The sequence below is a fragment of the Neomonachus schauinslandi genome, chromosome 13 (genome assembly GCF_002201575.2).
Source record: "Neomonachus schauinslandi chromosome 13, ASM220157v2, whole genome shotgun sequence".
Lineage (NCBI taxonomy): Eukaryota > Metazoa > Chordata > Mammalia > Carnivora > Phocidae > Neomonachus > Neomonachus schauinslandi.
The window spans coordinates 7,960,094-7,986,720 of record NC_058415.1 but is presented as its reverse complement, the minus strand read 5'-3'; the positions used below and the strand labels follow the sequence as shown (position 1 = coordinate 7,986,720).

The window sequence follows — 26,627 nt, the reverse complement described above, 5'->3', positions numbered from 1 at the left end:
AGTATAATCTTATCTGCAAATCCTGAATTTACTACTTCACTAACAGACAAAAAAGGAAGTTGAAGAGTACCCCTTTTAACATTTCTTATTAAGCATTTAAAAAGTATATGTAAAAGGGGTGCCTGAGTGGCTCAATCGGTTTAAGCATCTGACTCTTGATTTCAGCTCAGATCATGATCTTAGGGTCATGAGATCGAGCCTCATGTGGGGCTCCACACAGAGCATGGAGCCTGCTTAAGATTCTCTCTCTACCTCTCCCTCTGCCTGCCCACTACCCCCCATCTGCCACTCGCACGCTCTCTCTCTCTTTCTGTCTAAAAACAATAATTATAATAAAATAAACAATGCATTCCTTGCTACTAAATTTCTTTCTAAAAAAATAAAAAGTATATGAAAAGAATAATTAGTAGCTTCAGAAAACACACTAACTGTAGGATTTTCAAGAAATGACTTTTTAAAATGTAAGTCACCTGGGTGACACAGTCAGTTAAGTGTCTGGACTCTTGGTTTCAGCTCAGGTCGTGATCCCAGCATCATGGGATTGAGCCCTGCATTGGGCTCCGCGCTTAGCACTGAGTCTGCTTGGGATTCTTCCTCTCCCTTTGCCCCTCCCACTCGTGCTCTCTCTCTCTCTAAAATAAATAAAGAAAATCTTTTAAAAAAATAAAGTGTGAGTCCTCTATGCATGCTTATGGATTTTTAATAAATCTGTTCAATGTCCAGATATTAATAGTGTACCACCTCCCAAAGTACACCATGTGGTAGGACTCCATATTATTCAAGGTAAAAGAATTCTGAGGTTCACTTTTTAACACACTACATTTCTTCTCTGGGGGACTTCTCGGAGCCTTCAGAAGACTAATAGAAATTTAGAATCCTCAAAAGGATTTTGGCACAGTGTTTTCCTGCTTACATAACCACAGAATACTTTTATGAGACTAACATTCTGTGAAACATACTTTATAAAATTCTGTATCAGGGTTGATGAGAAATCTATAAGCTAAATAGGAAGATTATGAGAAGGCCTCCACCCAGGCCAGTCTTACTGCAACAGATATGCATGCAGTCAGCACACTGGCATTTCAAAATATTGATCATCTCTGAACAGGAGACGAGCTTCAAAGAGTGGTTGATACATGACAGTCCTTTAAAATTAAAATCATTTTTCAAAAAAAAAAAAAGGATCTCTTAACTTGGCCATGATAGAGTAGGATGTCTTTATTTCCATTTTGACTGGCATGATGGAGGACTGATTATGGGAGGCGGGGGAAGAAGGAGTCAAAAAAGGGGTAGGGAAAGGGAAAAAAAAATCATTCTATTAAAGAAAATGGATTTTTGAGCTACACCAAGAAGTATCAATTGCATTGGGCTGTGTCTACATGGTGTGTAGTGCTTCCCAGCTGGTTTAATTACAGCATTCTACATTACCAGCGATCATAAATTCTAAGAATCTGTAGAAAAAGACAACACTATGATCCAGACTTCAAAAAAATATTCGTGGGAAAGCTACTGGAAGGAACAGCCAATTCTGTTACCTTCTTCCTTGAGCAGAAAGCTGCTCTCGAACACCGAGCACCAGAAAGCAGCCTCAGCCTGCGAGGCTACGACCCAGGCTCGCTCCCTAACTCGCGCTGCCGAGCCCGGGAGGCTGCAGTAGTCGTCCGTCCTCACGATGAGAACCAAGGAAACACTCTGGTATCGTCGAATTATAATGATCACACGTATTCCCAAGTGATGACACATCTCTGGGAGGGCTATCACCGCCTCTCGAGGGAGACCCTGTGCATCCTGGCCACACGTCACGGGGACACCGGGGACAGGAGCATCCGCACATTGGCACTTACAGGTTGTAAGGTCAGATGCTGGGTGCTCGAAGGTTCGTGATAAAGACTGGCATGCCTGTGTTCTGGGAGTGTCATTAGCAAAAACGCCTTGACGATCGCACAGAAGTCGGAATCTCACTGAGACCCAAGTCAGGATCAAACACTAGGAGCTATGAATTCAGCGTGGCAGAACGGAAGAAAAAGGGGGACTCTTCCCCAACACACACGGACGTGCATCAAATAAAAAGAAGGAATACAGAAACTCTCAAGTCAACCTGAGAGACAAACATTGCACAGAGTCAAATAACAGCTTTCCAAAATCACAGAAAGATCAAAATAGCTTAAGCTGAGAAAAAAAAAAAGTGTGTTATATTTGAGAATAAATATTCATAGTCCTCTAGCTACTACAATTTTGAGGATAATTCACGACAAGACGATGTTTCTTTAGTAAATATGAAAGTGCTGTTACAGGATCTTTGGTCAAAAATTGCACTGGAATGGAAATTTTAATGAAACGTTTTTAAAGATGCATCTTCTCTCCGCATGCGTGTGGCCCCAGCGGCTGGAGGTGCGGATACAATCTGGGCCCACACAGACGGGATCAAAGCTAATTGGACTTTGTGGCAAATGAACTCACGACCTAGAACTCATTAGTCATGATCTAACACAAGGAGACTGTGAGCCACAGCAAATACATGTCAACGTGAGATATTTACCCGGAATCATTTCCGGACTTAAATGGGCTTTCTCATTTTAAAGCATCAACTTTGGCAATGTTGTTTTTCTAAGGTTTTGCAAATGAATGAGTTCACTGATCTCACATTTACCTACGGTGTGGAAGACCCTAAGGGCCATGGCGGAGGAGTTTAAAAAGGCACGAGGCACTAGGCAGAATTCAGAGTCCTAAATAGGAGCCAGAAATAAAAAAAGAATAACTATAGTACTTGATTTTACAGAAATAGCTAAAGTTGACTGTTTACTCTTTATAAGATGCTACAGAAAGCACTTTTGAAAAGCTAACCACCTCCATTTCATAGATGAACAAAAGTGAAGCGGCTGCATGTCTTTGACAAAGTCATACAATAGTCATCTCTCTGCCCGACCCTGGACCAATGATGAAGGACGACGACAGACACCGTCTCAACACCCATTCCAATCCCTTCGTCCCCTGCCGCTTTCTAACATACACACGAAAGCTATAGACCAGTGTTCCCAGGTTCCCCGCAGCTAACCCCTGCCTTGTGACGTGGTTATAGCCAAGAGAGAGAGAAGCAAAAGGGAGCTGGGGGTTTCTGGGAAAGCCTCTGTGTGCATGTGCGTGGCCCCACATACACATATGTATACACATATCTGCATGTATACACATATCCTCTTCGTCCTGTCCGGAATGTAGATATGATCGTTGCAACTGAAGCAGACATCCTACAAACCTATCAGAAAATCTTGGCCCTAATATCCCTGAGCTGCAAAACCAATGTCAGCAAGAGACTAAAAGGAAGCACAGTTCTGGATGTTTCTAGAGCTCATTTCCTATCATCTTTTAGTAGTTTAGCTCCAAGCTGGCTCAACACATCTGATTAATCCTGGTGGAAGGAGAGGCTGATGGAACTGAGCTTGAGAGGCACCCACTCCTCCCTTTCTAAGAAAGCTACTTTTCCCTACTACAGAGCCAACTAATGCTCACTGCCCCTGCTCCCGAGAAATATGCAGCACTCTGTGAGGCCAGACATTGTCTACTGGAGCAATTTCCATGGTGTAGCCCGTCCAGTTATGCTCCCTCTGCTATATGTCAGCTTATAAGATTTTCTCCGGTAAGGCTGACTTTATATTTGCGCCATGGAGTGCTAGTGATTTGCACAATATGCTACTTCTGGACTTCTTATGACCTGACAAAAATAAAAGCCCTAGTTTGTTCAAACTTCTGTTTGTCAGATTTTCTGGGATGCTCTGCTGATAGAATGCTGTAATACATGTAAGAGAAAATGCTACAGGAATAGACAGTAGAGTGGTAACTCAGCCCTCTGCTGCAGGGGGCTGGCTTGTTCAGGCATTGTCCAGGATGCCTTTAAATGAGAAGAACAAACCAGGTAGGAGATGGCACATGCTTGAGCAGAGGCAGAGTATACAATGCCTTTACTCCGGGGCTCTTGTGACACAGACAAGGATGAAATGACAATATAACTGAGTGATCTCTAGCAGCATCTAGAAACCCATTATATTTTCCCTGATAGTATGCAAGTCCAAGTGGCAGGTGTATCTATTTTTTTGGTGTAAATGCCAACCGTAGTGTGGGTTTATGGTAGAGATTCCAAAAGCTCACTCCAGGAGGCACCCCCCAGTCCTACACAACAAACAGGTAAAAAAATATTCAGAGAATGTCGAACATATGTAAAGAGTTATGGATTCACTAGAGCGACAGAAATTCATTGACCCTATATTATGTGCCAATCTCCTAACTAGCTGTAAATAAAACAACAAAATGACATTTTCCGTTCAGAGAGAATTCTTCCTAGTATGAGAAACATGAATAAGCATTCATAGCACTGTGCTGGAAGTGAAAGTCAGGGTTCAGTGCTGTCCTTACCCTACAGGGGAAGGATAAATTAACTGCAGTGGAGAGCCAGGGTCCACGTCACAAGGGGCGGGGGGGAATGAGGAAGCAGTTTATAAAGATCATACGAGGCTCGGTGTAGGGAACTGGAAAGACAGGACAGAAGGCAGAGGAAACCACATGCCCAAAAATAGGCACGAAAGGGTAGTATTTGGGGAAATCCGCACGAAGTTGGTTGTTTCTAGAACACGTGGAAAATGAAGCTGGAGAGGTAGGAATGGGGTGAATGTCAAGGTAGAGAGGTGACTTGTATTTTATAGGTAATGGAGGTTTTAAGGCGGTGGGAATGTGGACAGATTCAGTGACCAAAAGCAATGAAAAAAGAGAGAAGAGTCAGGATCAGGGAAGAGCTTTCAGTTTGGTATCAGCTACTGTCTTCCAGGCCCTGTATTAGTTGCTGAAAAGATATTTCCTCAAATATGAGATCATCATCCCCCCACTTCCTAGGAAAGAATCATAAAAAGCTCAAAATACTTAAGTATCTTAATCATGATAATAAAATTCACGCAGAGTTAAAGTAGGATTCCAAGGTGTTTAGTTACAATAACAATAGGTAACAATAAGTGAACTTTGACTATGTGTCATGCACTCTTGTGGTGTTAGATTTATTGCAAGAGACAAAAATCCCTGCCCTCATGGAGGTTACAGGTTGAGATCATGGGGCTCGATGAAACCACCCAAGGAAAGAGAAGGTGCAGTAAGAAAAAAGCAAGCAGAGGTTATCGACCTGGGGCATACTGACGCTGAAGGGAGGTGGGCAGAGGAGGATGAGAGAATTTGAATTTATTTCAGGTAAACCCAAAGATCCAACAGACTGCAAACAAAACCTCAAGTGGTTAAATGAAAACAATCCTGGTGACCTGTAATAGTTCTTAGTCTCTTATAATATCCTGAATCTTACTCCAAAATGGCTGAAAAACACAATTGGTATAAACTTACAAATTTGCATTATTGTTCCTGCAAAGGTGGTAAGTTGTGTGGTGGGGGTTGGGGGAGGCAAGTTCAGACAGGAAAATAAGATTGGAGGATCAGGTACTCTTATGGAGACTAAGTACTTCATTTAATAAATGCCAAAAGAAACAAATGTACTAGTTTGGTGTTAGTTTACAGACAAACACACACACACACAAATTCACCTTATTTATAAAAACAAAAAGCACAGGGTTTATAAGGTATCAGTAAGATATAGAAATCACCAACGAGGGGTATACATTTTTCTCAACCTAGTGAAAACCATTAAAAGGCATAACAGTTTTCATAATTTAAAATAATTCATTGAGGTTGAGAAGAAAATCAGCTCACATTCCTCACAAACCTAGACAAATCTCTACACAGGAGGCTCATTCCAGTAACTCTGATCTGGTAAAAAAAAAACAAAAAAAACATGAAAACAAGTTAACAATTTGGGAATAGTGGGATGTGCCAGCGAGTCCATTATTTTTCTCTGACTATGCGGGAGAATGAAAACCACTCCCGCACATCAACTTACATCGCTCCGTTGGTATAGACAGTATCACTTCCTTCCACATACTGCACCTGAGCTGGGTAGACATGTTGGACCTGCTGCACAGTCTGCACCTGCTGTACCTGAAAAACAAACATTAGGATCGCCGTGAGAAGCCGATCTGACCGAGTACACAGCGTTAGCTTTGCCGCAAAGATTTCTCTAGGTGTTGAAAACTGTGAGACTCATGCTAATTTCAAGAGAAGCACGTGGGGGGTCCAGATCAACCGCAGCAAGCACGCTGAATAAATTCTCTGCCGTTTGCGGATACCTTTTCTGCAGATGTGTAGGTATAGACATACTCCAAATATTTAGAGTGAAGCTCCGGAAAGCTCCTCACTTATTCTGATGATTTACGAAACTCTCCTCACCTGGTCTGTTACAGCTAAGTTTATTTTCCAATTTAAGAAATTCATGGGGCACCTGGCTGGCTCGATCAGGACAGCATGTGACTCTTGATCTCGGGGTCATGAGTTTGAGCCCCATGTTGGGCATAGAGATGACTTTTTAAAAAAATAAAATAAAAAATTAATGATGGAAAATTTTACACACTCAAATGTAGAAAAAACACTATAATAAACCCCTTGTACTCATCATCCAAGATAAATAATTGCCACCAGCTCTCCTCTTTTAAGCCCTTACAGGATTATTTAAAGCAAGTACAGAGATTCTATCACTTCACTGGTAAATGTTTCATTTTGTTTCTAAGAGAGAAGGACTCTTTTTAACATGAACACAATGCTAATATCACATATAAAACATTAACAGTTCCTGGATATCATCTAAAATCCAGGCACTGTTAAAATCTAATTATTCCAATGTGTCCTTACAGTTGGTTTGTTCAAATCAGGATCCAAACAGGGTCTGCATATTACATTTGGGTGAGATTTCCTATCTTTCTCTTTTACTCTCTAACAGTTTCCCATCCTTTTTATTTCTTGACTATCACTTATTGAAGAAACTGGACTATTTATCTTGTAGAACTTCTGGAATTCTAGACTTGGATGACAGCATCCCGAGAGGTCATTAAATAAGTTCCTCTATCTCCTGTTTGTCCAAAAAACTGGTAGTTAGATTGAGGGCCTTGAACAGGTTCAATTTTTGAAAAGCTGCCGTTATCAGTTGCCATATGACAGCTAACTGTCTCTCCTTCTTCAGTGTTAACATATAATCGGTGGGGTCAAGTGTTGTCCGCCACATCCACTTCCCATAATGCTTCCTCTTCATGCTTTCCCTGAGATCATTAGTAGCCACTGACAATCATTTTCTAGGGCTTGTATCTCAATTAATAAAGGTTATAACTCTGGTAGTCTGATTCTGTTATTCCTTCTTCATTTATTAGTAGACTTCTATAAAGAAACTCCCCTCGGGGCACCTGGGTGGCTCAGTCAGTTAAGCGTCTGCCTTCAGCCCAGGTCATGATCTCAGGGTCCTGGGATCGAGCCCCACGTTGGGCTTCCTGCTCAGCGGGGAGTCTGCTTCTCCCTCTCTCCCTCCCCCTGCTCGTGCTCTCTCTCTCTCTCCCTCTCTCAAATAAATAAATAAATAAAAAGAAATTCCTCTCATTAATTATTTGGTTACTTTGAAATAAGGTTCGTACAGGAAGAGGAAGATAAATACATGATTCTTCTCCTTACCAGTACTCAGAATGTTATCCCCTAGCTCCCTTCCAAGGTGAGCAATGTGGTTTGGGGTTTGGTTTGGTTGGCATTTTTATGATTCTTGGCTGTTAAACATATTTGATGTTTTTCAGTCCAGCAGTTTTTTGGTTGGTAAACTGCCCCATCTCTGACCAATAGCAGTCCCTTCAAAGGGGATTCTGTATCTTCTGACACCATCACAGTAATCTTTCTTACCTCCCTTGCTTTCTGTTGTGATAAGATATTCTAAACTTATCTCTTACATTTCCTCTTCTAGGTCTAGAATCAACCATTTCTCCAAAGAGCCTGGTTCCTAGTAGTTAGGAGTAATATAAACATGTAAAAACTGTTTAGAAAGGCAATTTATAGACAGACTCTTTGAAAACTTGGTGATTTCTCCTACAGAAATATTTACCACTGGAAAAGTTGCTGTGCCATATTATTAAAAAATACAGTTTATAAGAGCATAAAGTTAGAAGGGAAAGCCTTAATGACTAAAGAGCAGAGTGTTAAATAAATTAGAGGAAAACCATTCTGTAGGATATATGGCTAATGTTAGAAAAATAAAAATTGATATGTACTTTAATAACAAGATCTCTATCTCTAAGATGTTACCAAGTGAAAAAATATGTTGCAGAATAATACTTATAGAACTGCTTTATTTATGCTTAAAAATATGTATATCTCTCATTGGCATGAACATGTATATATAAATGGATATAAGTACATAAAGGAAAATAGAAGGATGCACATACAACTTCTAAAAGTGGTTTCTCTATTGAGTGACATGAAATGGGATGGGAGAGGTGAAGGGACTAGCATCTATTATTCTGAATATTTATATTACTCTTGGATTTTTAACATGAAAATGAATTCATCTGTTACATACATAATACATAAAATACAAAATCAATATGTGGAAGGACTTCCACTTCTGGCCGCAACGAAATAAATATACTAGAAATGCCCTCCCCACACTAAACAAGTAGAAAACTGGACAAAATATGTAAAAACAATGTTTCCGGTCATTTGAGAAAAGGCATCATAACAGTGTGATTCTTAAGAGTAGGGAAACAGACAAGGTAACCCCATAATGATCCCAGCTATTGAAATGGAGGCATTTCCGAGACTGCTGAGCAGGAAGGGAATAACCAAGCAGAGCATGGTGATCTCACTGAAGTGAGAAGACAGACACTGGAATTGGGGAGGCTGAGGCAGGTGAAATTTGGGGGCACTGTCAGAGAGGGCATTAAGCAGAGAAATAGATCCAGAAATATTAACAGAAATTCCCTTGAGTCTGATGCTGAATACTAATCTGCACATGTAGGGGCACAGAGATACTCAAGTTCTAACCAGATACAGTAATGTGACTTTATTGAACATCCAGGGCATTTCTGTAGAAACATCAGAAGTGTTAAGCCTTAGTAGAAGGGCTTAACTAGCTCTAGACTAAGACTACTTTAGAGCCATCTCAATAAAGCTAAAAAAGGGAGCGCCTGGGTGGCTCAGTCAGTTAAGTGTCTCCTTTGGGTCAGGTCATGATCCTGGAGTCCTGGGATGGAGCCCGGCATCGGGCTCCCTTGCTCACCAAGGATTCTGTTTCTCCCTCTGCCGCTCACCCCGCTCAAGTGCTTGCTCTCTCTCGCACTCTCTCTCTCTCAAATAAACAAAATTTAAAAAAAATAATAAAAACATAAAGCTAAAAAATAAGCTTCGAAAAGATCAATTTGATTCACTTAATTGCCTATACAAGACAAAGTTTGACACTTTAAAAGGAAGACAGCAAAATTCTAGAGATATAGAACAGACATATATGTAAGAATCAGAATGTCCAGTACCCAGTAAAAAATTATTAGACATGTGAAGAAGCAGGAACATGTGATCTACAACCAGGAGAAAAAAGCCAATCAACAGAAACATATAGAAATGAAAGAGAGGAAGTGCCAGGGACTTTTAAATAGCTATAAGTAGACAAATTTTCAAGGAAAACATGAATATGATGAGAAAAAAAGAAAGAAGCTATAAGGAACCAAGTAGAATATTGAAAAATACAAGTTGAAAAATATAATACCTGAAAAGAAAAATTCACTGAATGGGAATAAGAGCAGACTATATAATGCAGAAGAAGAGACGGCTCAATTTGAAAACCTAGCAATAAAAACTATCTGCTGTGGGACACCTGGGTGGCTCAGTCGGTTAAGTGTCTGTCTTTGGCTCAGGTCATGATCCCAGGGTCCTGGGAAGATGGACGACATAAATGAAAATACACTTTCATAATATTCTTTATGTTAAGTGGCATAATGTTACATGAACAGAGGTTATGGTAAATTAAGATATATGCTAAAAATCCTAGGACATACACAAAATTATAAAAATAGTACAGCCAATAGCAGAGATAAAATGTAATACTTAAAAACATTCAATACATCCAATAAAAGGCAGAGGAAAGAGAAGAACAACAAATGGGACAAATAGAAAAAAAATAACAAGATGCTAGTATTATATATAACCATTTTCATAATTATATTCAATACACAAGTTTTAAAACTTGGTTGTCAGAATGGGTAGAAATGTGAGACCCAACTATACACTCTCAACCAGAATACACTTTATCTATCTATCTATCTACCTATATTTTTTTAAGAGAGAGAGAGCGGAGGTGGGGGAGTAGGAGCAGAGGAAGGGGGACAGAGAGAATCTTGAGCAGACTCCACGCTGGGCATGGGGCTCGATTTCATGACCCTGAGATCATGACCTCAGCTGAAATCAAGAATGGGATGCTTAACCGACTGAGCCACCCAGGGGACCCCAGAACACACTTTAAGTATACAGAGACAGAAAGTTTAAAAATAAAAAAATGTGGCAAAGATACTCTACAAACACCAGTCATAAGAAAGACGGAGCGGTTCTATTTGTATCAGCCTAAGTAGACTTCCAGACAAAGAAAATTACCATGGATAAAGAGGAATATTTCATCAATAAAATTATCAAGAAGAAATATCCTGTGTTTGCATCTTAGAACAGAGTTTCAAAATACATGAAGCAAAACCTGAGAGAATTCAAAGTAGAAATAAATAGGCAAACCCACAGTCACAACTGGACATTTCAACATCCTTCTCTCCATTGTTGACAAAGACAGAAAATCAGAAAGATACAGAAATTCTCAACCAACTTGACCTAAATGACTTTCACACCACAATCCGCAGAATAGCAACAGGATATGCACTCTTGCTAGTGCTTGTGGATATGAGGCATGAAAGCTCAAATGTTGAAAATGAAAACAAGTCCTAACAAATTTAACATAATTAAAACAGGGGCTCCTGGCTGGCTCAGCTGGTTAAGCGTCTGCCTTCAGCTCAGGTCATGATCTCAGGGTCCTGGGATCAAGCTCCAGGTAGGGCTCCCTGCTCAGCGGGGAGTCTGCTTTTCCCTCTCCCTCTGCCTGCCACTCCCCCTGCTTGTGCTCACTCTCTCTGTCAAATAAATGAATGAATAAATAAATAAATAAAATAACAGAGTATATTCTCTGACCAGAAAAGAATTCAATTTGAAGTCAAAGATGAAAAGATATCTGGAAAACTTTCAAACATTTATATGATGAACACAAACTACACTTTAATTTAACCTATAATTCATAGGAGAAACCACAAGAGAAATTTAAAAATATTTTGAGTTGAATGATGATGAAAATACCATCCATCAAAATCTGTGGAGTACAGGTAGAGCTGTGCATAAAATCTATGTTTTAAATGTTTTTATTAAGACAAAAAATCCCCAACGCAGGGGCGCCTGGGTGGCTCAGTCGTTAAGCGTCTGCCTTCGGCTCAGGTCATGATCCCAGGGTCCTGGGATCGAGCCCCACATCAGGCTCCCTGCTCCGCGGGAAGTCTGCTTCTCCCTTTCCCACTCTCCCTGCTTGTGTTCCCTCTCTCACTGTGTCTCTCCCTGTCAAATAAATAAAATCTTAAAAAAAAAAATCCCCAATGCAATAAATCTAAAGTTTCAATTTTAAGAAGTTAGAAAATGAAGAACAAATTAAAACTGAAGTAGGAGAAAGGAAATAACAAGCAAAAAAGCAAGGAAACAGACATCTGAAAGACAACTGAAAAAAAATCTATGAAATTTTAAACATTAAGGTAGATTTGGAGAAAAAGAAGATACAAATTATGACTACTAAGGATGAAAGGGGAAAAGCACCCTAAAGACAGAAAATAGAGCATAAAGGCAGCTTAATGTCAACAAATTCAACTACTTAGGTTAAATGGAGAAAATCCTTAAAAGACACAAAAAACCAACACTTGAAAAAGGCAAAAAAAGAGAGAAAACACCATATATATATATGAAATCAAATTTCTCTCCCCAGAGGAAACTCCAGGTCCAGTTGGCTTCACGGGTGAATTCTAGCAAATATTTCAGGAAGGGAAAAAAAAAAAAAAGCCAATCTAACACAAACTCCCTATCCCACTTTAGATGAAAAATAACTCAGACTAGGATACACAATCTTACTAATACAATCTAAACCTTGATGGATATTTCTGAATATAGCCTCTCTGCTCCTTTATAATCACCCTTTAAGATTTTGCACATTCTTGCTACCTTCTCCTAAGTTCTGGTGGTTTTCTCTATATAAATTATCTCACCAACCAACACAAATCCTCCATTTCCTTCCAGGCCTGATTAAAAATTTAGTTTCTCTAAAAAGCCTTCCGTAACTTACTTTATCCCATGAGAAACTGTTCCTTTCTTTTTTCTCTCTTAGGACTCTTAACACAGGTGGTAGCATGTGGCTTAGTAGTAACCTATGTTCTAAATTGGTTTCCTTCGTAGTAGCCAATATGGTGAGAGGTGGCAAAATCATTTAATTTGAAAATAGGAGAAGTGATTTTAAGTCCTTGTGCTGATATTTGCTGTTCATCTACTGGAATAGTCAATTTATTTAAGTAATAATTTCTTTGTGTGTAAAAAATTCTATCTTCCCCATCATTAGGAATTTCTGTGAGTATCCAAAACTATTAAATATAGATACAAAACACGGTATAGACATATATGATAATTAAAATACATCTCAAAAAACTAGTGAAATTATTAAAAACTTCAAAAATAAGAGTCTTGTCTTCTATATCTGTGTAAATTTCAGCTTTATATCCCACTTGGTTTCAGCCATAAATATGCACAATAAATGTTCATCAAGGGTTCCTTTGAAACATGAGATTCCATAATCAAAGTAGAAGTGAAACTCAGAGAATGTCAAGAACCTTGGGAAAGAAGTCTGGATAGATGCTGGCTATCTCATCTAAGACAGCAATATAAATATGTCCCTTGATCACACTGAGACTTTACAGTACTACATAAAAACAGGACATCATTCTTTTCATTACCTGCCAAGTTAAGGAATCAACAAAGTAAATAAAGACCAAACTAAACAGTAAAAATACTGAATTACAGCATATTTTGGAGGTAATATAATTTATTATTATCCAGTATGAATGGTTTTTCTACCAACCATTAGAAACTGTGTTGAATAGACCCTCAAAACAATTTAGTGATGATGAGAAATGGAACTGCACATTGTGCTTGTGGTTTGAGAAGGTATTCTTTCAAGGGTGTAATGAAGGTGGAGGAAGTAAAAAGATGGGGAAATATGGACGGAGAAAGAAAAGGAGAAGAAAAAAAGGAAAAATAACTATTTTTATGGAAAATAACTAATTTATGTATGCATGTCTCATTTCACCAATAAGAAGGTTAAGATCCTTGAGTCTCTTATTTAGTTTTTATTTGAGGGGTTGTTTGATTTTCTTTCTCTCCTCCTTTCTTCCCTTTTTTCTTTGTTCCCTCTTCCTCCCCCTCCCCTTCTTTCTTTCCTTCCTTCCTTCCTTCCTTCCTTCCCTTCCTCTTCTGTTTTGACAATGGGGATCCATTATTAATAAAGGTGGGTTGGAGAGCCACAGAAACGCCCTCTCTCACCTCAAATTAGTCAGACCCAGGAAGATATCTGCATCTATAGAACCAGTCTTGCAGAGTTTACAAACCTAGTCACAGGCTGGAAAATGAGAATGGCAGAATTCCAGCCCACCCCTACCCTTGGCCCAAGTTCCCACATATAGAGCAGAGAACTTTTTTTTATATTGTTGGTATATTCCCAAAGACCCAACACAATAAAAAGACACTGTAAATATTTAATAATTATTCAATAATTAAATAATGCCCAGTACCCAGCAAAGAAAATGCCCAGTGAATATTTGTTAAATTTAGAGTATCTTCTAAATGTGGATAAGTGCATTTGTTTTTTTAATAATGAAACCACCAAGGAATGCTTATTATTCCAAACTGAACCGATGTGATCACTTTGAATGCCCTTTAATGCATCTTTAAAAACCAAAGGTGAAATTCTAAGAGGAAGTGTATGCTCTTTTCTCTTTCCTAAAATAATTAACTGTGACTTAAATTTGTTCAAATATTTGATAATGTTCTTACGTTAAACATTAGTTTGTATTCAAATATTTACTAAATTATTATCTATTATAAGTTTATTTTCTATTTTATTTGCCATACTTTAGTGCAGTGATGTTGGAAACAAAGGCAACAAAAAAATTAAATTTCTGTACAACTTACAGCCCATTGACAAGTTTCCTTGAGACAGGTGGAATGACTTTCCTCTAGGAACTCAACTGCCTCACAGTTATTACTTTGTTTGCTAAGGGCAAAAGGCATTCCTAGCTTAACATTATCCTGACCTCCAGGATCCTGTAAGTCTCCTTTAACATATAAAAATTCCTTTGGAAACTTCCTTTATCTCTACCTGCCCCCAAGATATATGTTAGCAATCATCCTCCAAGCATATGGCCCACTGATATACATCTGAAGGGTCTCATGACTAAGGTTTAATTAGACAGTAATAAATGACCTTTTCCTAACAAGAGACAGCTCCCTCAAGGTCCAGGAAACCTTGCTTCCAAATTCCTTAGAGACTTACACTAACCCTAACCCCCTTGCAACTTGAAAGTATATAATCAGCCACTCCTCAGGACCCCAGTGCAGCCCTTTCTGCCCACAGGTCCTGTACCCGGGCTTTAATAAAACCACCTTTTTGCACTGAAGATGTCTCAAGAATTCGTTCTTGACCATTCACTCCAAACCCCAACATTTCCACATCACAGGAACCATTCAGGTCAGCATTACTAAGAGAGATGGAGAAACTTACACCATGTAGGCATTTCATTACCATTCCTAGGAACAATATATTCCATCCATCTTCGTGAAATCTATAAACTGTCACATTTTACTGCCCACCCTATCAAAGCTCTTAGGGGAAAGGAAAAAGATGATTAAATAAATTCTGTAGGAAACTGACTTTCTTTTAATTTCATTGTCTTTCCCAAAATAAATTCAATTGCATTTCCCAAAAGTTTTTCACCGTTTTTGAATTTTAATAAACAATAAAGTGGTGAAAATGGGAACTGAAAAGAGTTGGACAAAGGCAGAATTAGGAAGAACAACCAACTATTTCTATAATGAACTGTTCAATGAATAAAAATGACCTTGGGCTAATTTCTAAAAGGTTACCTAGTACATGAATGAATGTTGGCAGTAATGAGGTCTGACCATAATAATGTTCTCTACCAGAAATTTATCCATTCTCTGTCAAATGAAGGGGAAAAAAATCCCCCAAAATATAAATATATTCAACAATATATTTACATTCATAGACACTAGATGAATTAAGCAACTTAACCCTGTCTTACTGATACATATTTAAACGAAGCTACTCTTATTACTATTCAAATGTGGTATTACAAATGCATTTGCTTATTTTTGTACACTTTTATAATTCTTATTATTTATAAAGGAAGTGAATACCAAACAAAGTACATACCACAGGAAAATGTGCTAGCTCAACAGAATTCATTAGTATATTTTGAGGACAAATTTATACAATATGTTGTTTTGGACTTGCTTCAAAAAAAAATAAAATGAATCACACTTCAAAACAAATCCTTTTCAACAGTGAATGAAGTCATTTATAATTGTTAAGCTTATTAGTCAGCGAAGAACAACATTAGTTTCTTCGTAAAAACATCTTTATTATGTCAAGATCTTCACTGCCTTTCTTATATAAGAGCATTCCTTACACTTGTGGTTGGAATCAGACATTTCAAATCTTAGTACAGACAGTCCCTGACTTACGATGATTCAACTTAACAATTTTAAGCAATAGGCATTCAGTAGAAACCAGACTTTGAATTTTGAATTTCAATCTTTTCCCAGGCTAAAGATACACGCTACGATGTTCTCTCATGATCACATTCTCTTGATGTGATCATGAGGGTAAACAACTGACAGATAACAGATACCCTTATACAACCATTCTGTACCAAACAACCATTCTGCTTTTCACTTCAAGTGTAGTCAATAGTTACATGAGATATTTATTCAATACTTTATTAAAAACAGGCTTTGTGTTAGATGACTTTGTTCAACTGTAGATTAATGTAAGCGTCCTCAGCACATTTCAGGTAGGCTGGGCTCAGCTATGATGTTTGGTAAGTGAGGTGTATTAGCATTTTTGACTTAGGATATTTTCAACTTTTGAGGCGTTTACCCACATGTAACCCCATCGTAAGTCGAGGAAGATCTATACTGAGAACTGTCAAAAACTGCATTAAGATGCCTTTGATAGACCCACAAGAGATGTAGAAGAGCTCTTCGCAGATGAAAAACATGGGATATTAGAGTGGCTATATTAGAGACTGCTGTGGACTGACCAAAGTGAGGCAGAAGGAAAAGAATCCACATCGGAACAGCTATTAATAAAAGGGCAGTGGGGAAGAGTTAGACATCCAGAGCAGCGGCAGAGAGTTAATTAGAAAAGCAGCCATGTGAGAAAGGGGAAGGAACAGAACTCATTCACTATTTCTGGACTGGTAAAACTGAAGGGAACTGAAGGGACTGAGGAAAGATAAGTCAAAAAGTTGAGAGTGCACTGTGTGGGTATGCTAGAAGGGAAGGCATGAGGACCGAAAAAGCATACGGGAAAAACTAATTTCCTTAACAGGCACAGGTTATGAAAATGGAAACCATAAACCTAAATCCATTTTTTTCAGTCTTGGTTAAAAGTAAAATAAATGACATGTCACAAGTTATTGACTACATCTTGTCAAGAAAGAATTCTACAAATATTGTGAATGTTGAAAATAATTTGCGGTAAAGGATGTTTATGACAGGACCACAGTGAACAAAAGCAGAGCTAAGTGACAGGACAGGCTGGGGGGTAAAAATGTTACTTAAATCTCCCTCATTGGGTTTATTGAGAAAAAACAAGAGGTTTCCCCAGCTCTTTAACATCAATTTACAAAATTCATGGGGCACCTGGGTGGTTCAGTCACTTAAGCGTCTGCCTTGGCTCAGGTCACGATCCCAAGGGTCCTGGGATCGAGCCCCGTGTCAGGATCCCTGCTCAGCAGGGAGTCTGCTCCTCCCTCTCCCTCTCCCCCTGTTTGTGCTCTCTATCTCTCTGTCAAATAAATAAATAAGATCTTAAAAAAAATTTACAAAGTTCTTCCTGGAATACTCAATGATAACCACAAAATCCCTGTTTAATCTTTTAGGAATGGAAGACCTTCCGCTTCAAAGAATGTGGTGAATGTGAGCTTTTGGAAAACAGGGTGTTATTCATTTAAATGACAGAATTCATTTATGTAGAAAAATGAATTTGTTCACTTATTGTAAACTGACTCACTGGCCCTGTGTTAGTCGATTCTCTCACTTATAAACTGTGTAGCTTCCTTTGTTTCAGAAACACTCAGATTTTTGGATATCGTTTTCTCATAGTAGGACTTTCAGTAAACAAATGATCGTTCTAGCACATTCAAATCCCATAAACACCACAAAGCCTACTTCTTCAACAGGGCTGGAGTTATAACTTGGAACTTTAGCTTTATAGGATTTATTTACCAAAACTACATAGTTGCTGTAGGCAACTAGAAGTTGTTAGGAAAATGTAAGAATTATTATTATACTTGGACTTCAGGTAGAATTATATGAATGCTTTAGTGGTGGTAAGTAAGGTCTTGGCTCACTATCTGATGATATGAACATAGGGGACTCAATCAGCAGTGAATCAGTTCAATCATCCCTAACAGCCTAGCATGAGTCTCCCAAAGAATCATGTTACCTGACTTGTATCAAAGAGTAGAAGCTACTTCAAAGGGGTGAAGCAAGTTCCCAAAGAGAGGAAGTGTTTCTAGGACGAGGGATGTGGCTCAGAACAAATTTAGTTTAGAATGATTTCTCAATGACAAAATGATGGATATTACATAAAATATATAAACCTGTTTTTGTGTCAAAAGGAAAAAGGTAACAACTACTTTGTACAAGTACAGAACACTTTCTTCTTTTCTCTTTCTTTTTTTTTAACATTGTATTTATTTAGAGAGAGAGAGAGATCAAGAGAGCAGGTGAACAGTAGAGAGGGGCAGAGGGAGAGAGAAAATCTCGAGCAGACTCTGCATTGATCTCGGAGCCCGATGCGGGGCTCGATCCCACGACCCTGAGATCATGACCTGAGCCAAAATCAAGAGTCGGACACTCAACTGACTGCCCCACCCAGGTGCGCCTTTCTTTTTTTTCAGTCAATTAATTAATTGTTATTGAAGTACAGTTGATATATAATATTACATTAGTTTCAGGTGTACAACATAGTGACTTGGTAAGTCTGTAGTTATCCTATCCTCACCACAAGCAGAGCTACCATCTGTCACCATACGATGTTATCACAATACCATTACTATATTCCCTACGCTGCTTCCTTCATCCCTATGACTTACTCCATAACTGGAAACCTGTGTCTCCCACTCCCCTTCACCCATTTTGCCTATCCTCCAACCCCTCCCCTGGGGCAACCATCAGTTTGTTCTCTGTATTTATGAGTTGTGGGTTTTTTTGCTTGAGGAACACATTTTTTTATGATTATAACACTCTTAAACATTATTTCCCTTGGGGCCCAGCAGGACTGACCAATACTAAGATTCAACTAAAGTAAGTAATAATTCCTGGGGGAAGGAATTTACTAAATAATACTCTGGTGACCAGAAAGAGTAAATGAGCTAAGTACACTAAATTTACTGCAGTATTAGGAGAGGTCTTTGAAACAGAAAGCTCCCTCTAGTCTTTCTAGTAATAAATGAAACTATATAGAAACATAAAATATCAATAAATGTAAGCAGCACATCAGAAGATCTAACTGCATAAAATCAAGTCTAGACTGACCATTAGAATATGCACTTCAAATGCATCTCCTGGTAAGAATACAGAGATATGGATTCATACTTGCTCTGAGTGTCTATGGTAACGATGCATATTTGCAGGAATCGAGATGTTGACTCCCCTGGGGTGGAGTGCTGGGAATTAGGAGAATGCGTTGGTAGCTGAAGCACTGTGACCCAAGTCACAGACCCTCTTAGTTATACAGGATTGTTAAACTGGTGCTAATACTACTATTGAGAGTGATATGCAATATCGCTTCATTCACCAAAATCCTGAGATGAAATGGAGACGGTAGGCAGCTTTATCCCCATTTTATAAATAGTGACATAAATACAAAGACATCGTGACAACCCAAAGACATGGTAAATGACAGATAGCAATGACTCCAGGTCTTCTGACTCCAATCCTATAATTCTTTCAACAATACCAGTGTTTCCCCAAATGTGGGAGGAATGACACTGGTGTACAGAGGCAAGGCATTAAATAATTATAAATATAAGAACATAATCCATTTTCAATTATCTTTAAATCACTCTGATAAGGAAAAGGTCTCAGTCTTCACCACCTCTGACACTTAATAATCTCACTTTTTTAAAAGGACAGTAAGCCTCAGTGTTGATCTTTGTCAAAAAAGAGCAGCAAGCCAAATCACATAATATTATTTCATTTTTACTGTATTTAGCTTAATGTGTATCTTCCATTTACATCGAGATAGTAGCCTGTTCATTTTACATAGAAATTTAAGATCTTCTTTTGTAATGTATGGTGATTGACATAGCATAATGAAATAAAGTTAAAAACAAAAAAAAAATGAATTCATTTAAGTAATTTTTAGAAAACTAGTAAGTAAAAAAAAATATAGTAGACTCTGGATAAAGCAAAAATCATGAGGCCATTTGCAAAAGACAAAAAACTGCCCTGCATATCACACACTACAAATCATACTCTTAATAAATAAGACGACATCAAAAGACTTACCACTTTAGAGAGATTTACATCTCATACATGAATTAAAACAGAACTGGTTACTTCATTGTATCCACTTACTAGCTCCCTAAATCCTGAAATAGAACGGGTAGCAGTCATAATTCTACCATAGCAGGGGTCAAGTTACTTTTGAAGCAAACGGTTGGTATATCACCTACTTTTTGGGCAATGTTGCCTTTTATATATCCCAATATTTTTATAATCAAAATTACAAATAAGTACAGTTTCATAAGATCCATACAATACAGAAATAATCACAGTAAACTTGCCTCCTGTTTTGTTTTTTTTTTAAGATTTTATTTATTTATTTGACAGAGAGATAGCGAGAGCAGAAACACAAGCAGGGGGAGTGGGAGAGGGAGAAGCAGGCTTCCCGCCGAGCAGGGAGCCCGACGCGGGGCTCGATCCCAGGACCCTGGGACCATGACCTGAGCCGAAGGCAGGCGCTTAACGACTGAGCCACCCAGGCGCCCCAGCCTCCTATTTTACGCCCACACTCATTTCCCACTATTCCTCTCCTAGGAGATAACGAATAACTGTGGGACAGTGTGCATCCCTCCAATCCTCTAACAATAAATACATCTTCATGTGTATATAGGTCTCTGGACTAACCAGGATAGTTAACACTAACTGTAACAACAGGCAACACCTAAATCACCCAGCTAATGGACGGTGTAGGAGGCCCAGCTCCCAGGTCACTTGGAGACCCTCGTTAACAGAAGCTCTCTCATGGTGTAGATGTGTCACCCTGATGTAGCCTTGGAGGGGGTGAGAGATTGTAGGGGTGACATCACAGCTCCCGAATGCCTTGACTGACAAATAGTACATGTCACTTTTGCTCACAACCCAATACTCAGAAAACACACACGGTCCAGCCTAAATGTAAGGAGAAACACCTAGGTGAACATTCTGTCTCTGCTACAGTATCTTTTTGTTGGAGAGTACATGTATGGACCAGGTGAGATGTAATGCGTTTTCCTGCTACTTGCTTTTCTACACTGAACAATACCTCGTAGAGCTCTTTCCAAGTGCGTGTGCATGATGTGTCTGAATTGACACGCAAGCACAACTATTTGTATTGGTTTCACAAGTACACCATAGTATAGATAAAGCTTAACTTATTTAACCATTCCACAAGTGATGAACATTTAGGTTACTTTTCTTCTATCATTAAAAACACTATAGAGAAGGACTGCACCTGCTTTTCATCAAACATTCTAGGGGGTGGATCTCTCCATATGTTTACCGGCCATGTGTTTTTCATGTTTTGTGAATAGCCTATTCATATGCTTTGCCCATTTATCTACTGCATTGTTTGTCTTCCCTTAATGATTTACAGGACTCGTTAAAGATGATGACATTTTTATTCCCACGCATTTCATGCCTCTTTCTCCTTTAAATTTGTTTATGGTGTTTATTAACTATTACTTGGTGAAATAGGTCAACTTCTTTCCTAGAAGCCTTGTGATGCTTTATGTTCTATGTAAGATGACCATCCCCTTCCTAAGATTATGAAAAAATACTTCCCGCTTTTGTTTGTATTGGCTTTGTAGTTTTAAAACTGATTAGCTCTATAACCTATTTTGGGCATTAAGACAAAGGTCTCACTTTGTTGTTGCCATTGTTTTTCCAAACAGATACCAATTTTTCTCAACACCATTTATGCCACTATCCGTTTATTATTTGATGTTTATATGTTTATCATGAACCAAGTTTTTATTTATACATAGATCTGCCTATTTACTCTTAGTCTGTCATCACTCAGTTTTTATTACTATTGCTTTATCAAGCTTTCTGAAATTACAAAGAACAAATTCTGTCCCCAATGCTTTTCTTTTTGCAAAATTTTCTGGACTATTCTTGTATATATTCTTTGCCATTAACTTTATAATCAGATTTTTGACTTTCAAGAAAACCTTGCTATGTGTTTTATTTGCATTATATTGAAATTATATCTCATTTTAGAACTTAGGGTCTTCATTTTAATGGCCTTTCACACGTGAGTTACATGCTTCACCCTACGTCGCTGCTGACGCGTGAGCTTTTATAAAGACTGATGCTAGACTTCAAAGTGACCTGGTCAGCGACAATTCCCAAAATGTCCCCACCCTCAGATTTCAGTCCCATACCCATGAAGCCCATGAATATGATGAGTGATTCTGCTATGTTATATGGCACCATTGAGCTCAAAATAAAGTAAAACTGATCCAGCCTCAGGAGCCCTTAAAATAAGTTTAGGGCTTGTCTGGCTGATGGCAGAAGAGGGAGTGAGAAAGTCAAGGCCGAGAAGGCCTTGCCATGTGATTATTGCTGGGCGGATGGAGGGAGAGGAGTCATGCGGGCAACCTCTGGGAGCAGAGAGTGGACCCCACCCAGCTGAGAGCCAGCAAGAAAACAGAGACCTCAGTCCTACAACTGAAAGGAAGGAAATGAATTCAGCCAGCAACCTCTATTAGCATGGCCGTGAATTCTTCCCCAGGACCTCTAGGTAAAAAAGCCCAAGGTGACACACCCCTTAGTTTCATTCAGTAAGACCTAGAACAGAGAACCCAGAGGAGTCCATTCAGACTTCTGACTACAGAAAATTATGACATAATAAATGGGAATTGCTTTAAGCCATGAAATTTGTAATTTGTTACACAGCAACAGAAACTAATCCAGGATAGACTTCAAGGAAATTGTTACCACCATCTTTCACCTGCATGGGTTTTCAGGATTCCCAGGGAGAAACGAGATACACTCAGAATCACCTCCCCCTTCTTCGCTGATAGTCTCACGATACTCCCTAATTAGGAGCAACATAGATACTAACCTAAATCTTTAATTTACTGCTAATTTTAGGGCTTTCGGGAAATGAAAGGCTAATTCTTCGTCAAAAAGCTCGAATATTTAAGATACAGACTAAGTCAGAAACAAAACTATCAAAGGACCAAAAAAAAAAAAAAGCATATAATAAAACTTTAGGACAATAATAACTATCATCAAACCCTAGAACCCAAAATCTATTTCACAAGAGGTCAGGATATATACGATAAACAGGGTTCTTTCAGTATTTATCTACATATATGCGTTGACTATATTTAAAGGAGAATGCAACATTTGGGTAAAACGGTAATTGGTAACAGTCTCGATTCCACTAGTATAAATTGTTCCAGCGTTTATACCTTTTGTCTTTAAGTGAAAATGCAAGTTTTTGGGGTGCCTGGGTGGCTCAGTCAGTTAGGTGTCTGCCTTCAGCTCAGGTCATGATCCCAATGTCCTAGGATTGAGCCCCATGTCAGGCTCTCTGCTCAGCGGGGAGCCTGCTTCTCCCTCTGCCTCTGCCTGCCACTCCCCCTGCTTGTGCTCTCTCTCTGTCAAATAAATAAATAAAATCTTCAAAAAAAAAAAAAAAAAGAAAGAAAATGCAAGTTTTCCATCTGAGCCACTCAGGTGCCCTGAAAATGCAAGTTCTCACATTATATATTAAATTTCTAAAATTCTTCATACTCTAAGAAATACTGAAATCAGCTTAGAAAAATCTGAACTGATATAAAGCTGAATTATATAATTTAAAAAAAGATACCTTAAAAGAAAATTTACGATGGTCCTCAATGGCTAGACTGAATATAAAATAAGATTCCCTATTTTTGTCTGCATGCTTCTATACTATTTAAATCCTTTTTAGTGAAATGTGTTGCATGTAGCATTTGTGTAAAATGTTTAAGACAAAAGAATGAATAAGGTAAAGCAAGGAAAAAGTTCAGCAGTGAATATGAAGGATGATGATTTCAATTTCCAGAGAATTGATAACAACACCCTAATTTTTAGAATTTAAAAAAAAATAGAGAAAAGTAAACATAGAAAGAGGAGAAATATTTAAAAATAAGAAAATACTGTGGGGTGCCTGGGTGGCTCAGTCAGTAAGCGTCTGCCTTGGGCTTGGGTCATGATCCCAGGGTCCTGGGACAGAGCCCCGCATCGGGCTCCCTACTCAGCAGGGAGCCTGTTTCTCCCTCTCCCCGCTCATGCTCTCTCTCTCTCTGAAATAAATAAATAAAATCTTTAAAAAAAAAATAAGAAAATACTCTAACATGGAATAATGATTAGCTACTTGTTAGAACTGCTAAAACAATGTCATAAAAGTGAATTTGAAAGAAAACAATTTCCTATTCACTGGCTGAAATAAATTTTAGAAGTTGATTCTCTTAGTCAAAATTGGTTTTTAAAATTATTGATTTGTACAATATTGCTCTTCTCAAAATTCTAATTTCTATGAAAGAGAAGTGAGAGAATTGTAGTGATAGACTTAGGAACCAGTATCTTTCTTGAAGCTTTGAGAGATGGTCTTATCAGGAGGATGGACACAGATCTTGTTTACTTAACTGATTTATTTTGATGATTTTCAACTCAGTAAACAAAAGGCATTATTGATCTAACTACCAAGGCGTCCCTGAACCTTGGGGAACAGGTTTGCAATGGATCTGATCATCACTGGGAAAGCCAGCCATGTGAATTCTATTTCCCACTTGCCAGCTAAACTGCCCGGAACCCCTCAATGGAGAATGATTCCTTTGAGTTCTTCCTTTTCCCACTCCTCAGCACTGTAGTTTATAATTTAAATCCCGTGCCTTGTCATCCATTTGCATCTTATATAACCAACTTCCCTGCAAAAACAATGCTGGTTCTGATCCAGAGGAGAGAGGGGCAATTTTGTTTCTTAAGGAAACCCCATGAAGGCAGGAAGAATGTCTGTTGCCTTCTTTATCACCTATCACAAGGCTGAGTACATGGCAAATCCTCAGGAAGGATTTGTTGAAGGAAAGGAGGCAGGCACAAACCACAATTCAGCAAATAACTCTGAGCTACCAAGGAAAAACAAGAACAAAAAAATCGCACAGGCAAATGGCAAGGGCGGGTATGGGGCAGGAAACATAAAGAAAAGAAGGGGGTAGAGAAGGGAGCATGAAACTTTCAGTTCTCATACTATTCCTAACTAAAGCAGTTTTATTTTTCCCTACTTCATGACTTTCGTATTAAATCACTCCACAAAGGGGCACCTGGGTGGTTCAGCAGGTTAAGCATCTGCCTTCGGCTCAGGTCATGATCTCAGGGTCCCCGGATCGAGCCCCGCATCGGGCTCTCTGCTCAGAGGGGACTCTGCTTCTCCCTCTCCATCTGCCCCTATGCACTCCCATGTGCTCTCTCTCATTTAAATAAATAAATAAAATCTTTAAAAATATTAATAGGGGCGCCTGAGTGGCTCAGTCGTTAAGCGTCTGCCTTCGGCTCAGGTCATGGTCCCAGGGTCCTGGGATCGAGCCCCGCATTGGGCTCCCTGCTCAGTGGGAAGCCTGCTTCTCCCTCTCCCACTCCCCCTGCTTGTGTTCCCTCTCTCGCTGTCTCTCTCTGTCAAATAAATAAATCTTTAAAAATAATAATAAAAAAATACATTGCTCCACATATGTGCTACTTTTAAAGAATAAAACTCATTGGATTGGTAGAAAAAATAAAATTCCATGAAAGGGCTGCTTCTAAAGAAGTAAAAAGATGGGTCCTTGAAAGCACTGACAGCACATTAGATCAGATAACACTGTTACACTAGGAGAAGCAAAGAAGTTTGACACCAAGAACAAACGACTAAAGATATGGATCACAAAAATGGCTGATGACTAATTTGGGGCGGAATCCATGACCAGTTAGGTTTACAGACAAGTTTTTGTTGTTGTTGTTTTGGTTTTTTGTTTAATAGCCAGTTAGGGCACTTGAAGTGGTCAAAAGCATATTAAGTGATCTCCAGAAAGTTATCCAATGAGTGCACGGACACTGTATGTAGTGGTCAATTCAACGTTAATCCAAATTACAAAATATTTACAAAGTCAAAAAGAGTATTAAAAAATTACTCACCACATATTTTTAATGATTGCGTTTTAGAATCATAGGATCAATATTCAGTCTTTACCTAATCAGTAGTTTAAAACAGTCTTCAGTAAACTGTCAGCTCGTTCACTTTACATTCTTCTATGAGGTACATGATTTCTTTTTTTTTTTTTTAAGTTTTTTTTGTTTGTTTGTTTGAGACAGAGAGAACGAGAGAGAGAGCACATGAGGGGGGGAGGGTCAGAGGGAGAAGCAGGTTCCTTGCTGAGCAGGGAGCCTGATGCAGGACTCGATCCAGGGATTCCAGGATCATGACCTGAGCCGAAGGCAGTCGCTTAACCAACTGAGCCACCCAGGCGCCCTGAGGTACATGATTTCTAAGAAAGGAAACCAAACTTATGAATGCGCAATCTGTGAATTAGAACACTGCTTGCTTCCTGGATGGGGGTGGGGGCAGGGAGAGGAAAGCAGAGATGTGCTGGGGACAGGCACAGGAAACTTTCTGCGGTGATAAAAATGTCCTATATCTTGATCAAAGGGTAGGTTCGATAATCACCCTCACAGCATACTGAACTGTCACTTAAGGTCTGTGTATCTCCCTGTAAATACATTGTAGCTCACTAAAAACTAAAAGGCAAAAAAAATGTATGTATAATAAAAACTTCCGCATTTCTCTATTTTATATGAAATACACTTAGGGAATGCAATGAATTGCGAACTGAGAATAGATGCTTTCTTTTACAATGTCCAGATAAGTAATTCTGCTGTGTGTGTGTGTATGTGTGTGTGTGTATTCAGGGGGACGGGTGAGTGTTTTCCCCAGAAAAGTCAAACAGTAATTTGTTAAGTTTCTCATAATGATATGTGGCTACAATAGTATTATAAAACATCTGTGGGAATAATGACCAAGAATATAATTAAACAAAGCTTCTTCCAATTAT

At 38.7% G+C, this 26,627-nt stretch overlaps 1 protein-coding gene across 2 annotated transcripts in view; it reads right to left on the bottom strand.

Moving 5' to 3' along the window:
* Positions 1 to 26,627, bottom strand: part of RFX3 (regulatory factor X3) — a 158,031-nt gene that overhangs the window by 112,274 nt on the left and 19,130 nt on the right. For both annotated transcript variants that reach the window (XM_044920625.1, XM_021694424.1), the window contains exon 2: positions 5,924 to 6,021. In XM_044920625.1, the coding sequence (XP_044776560.1) occupies positions 5,924 to 6,021 (98 nt within the window). The remainder of the gene's footprint in view (positions 1 to 5,923; positions 6,022 to 26,627) is intronic.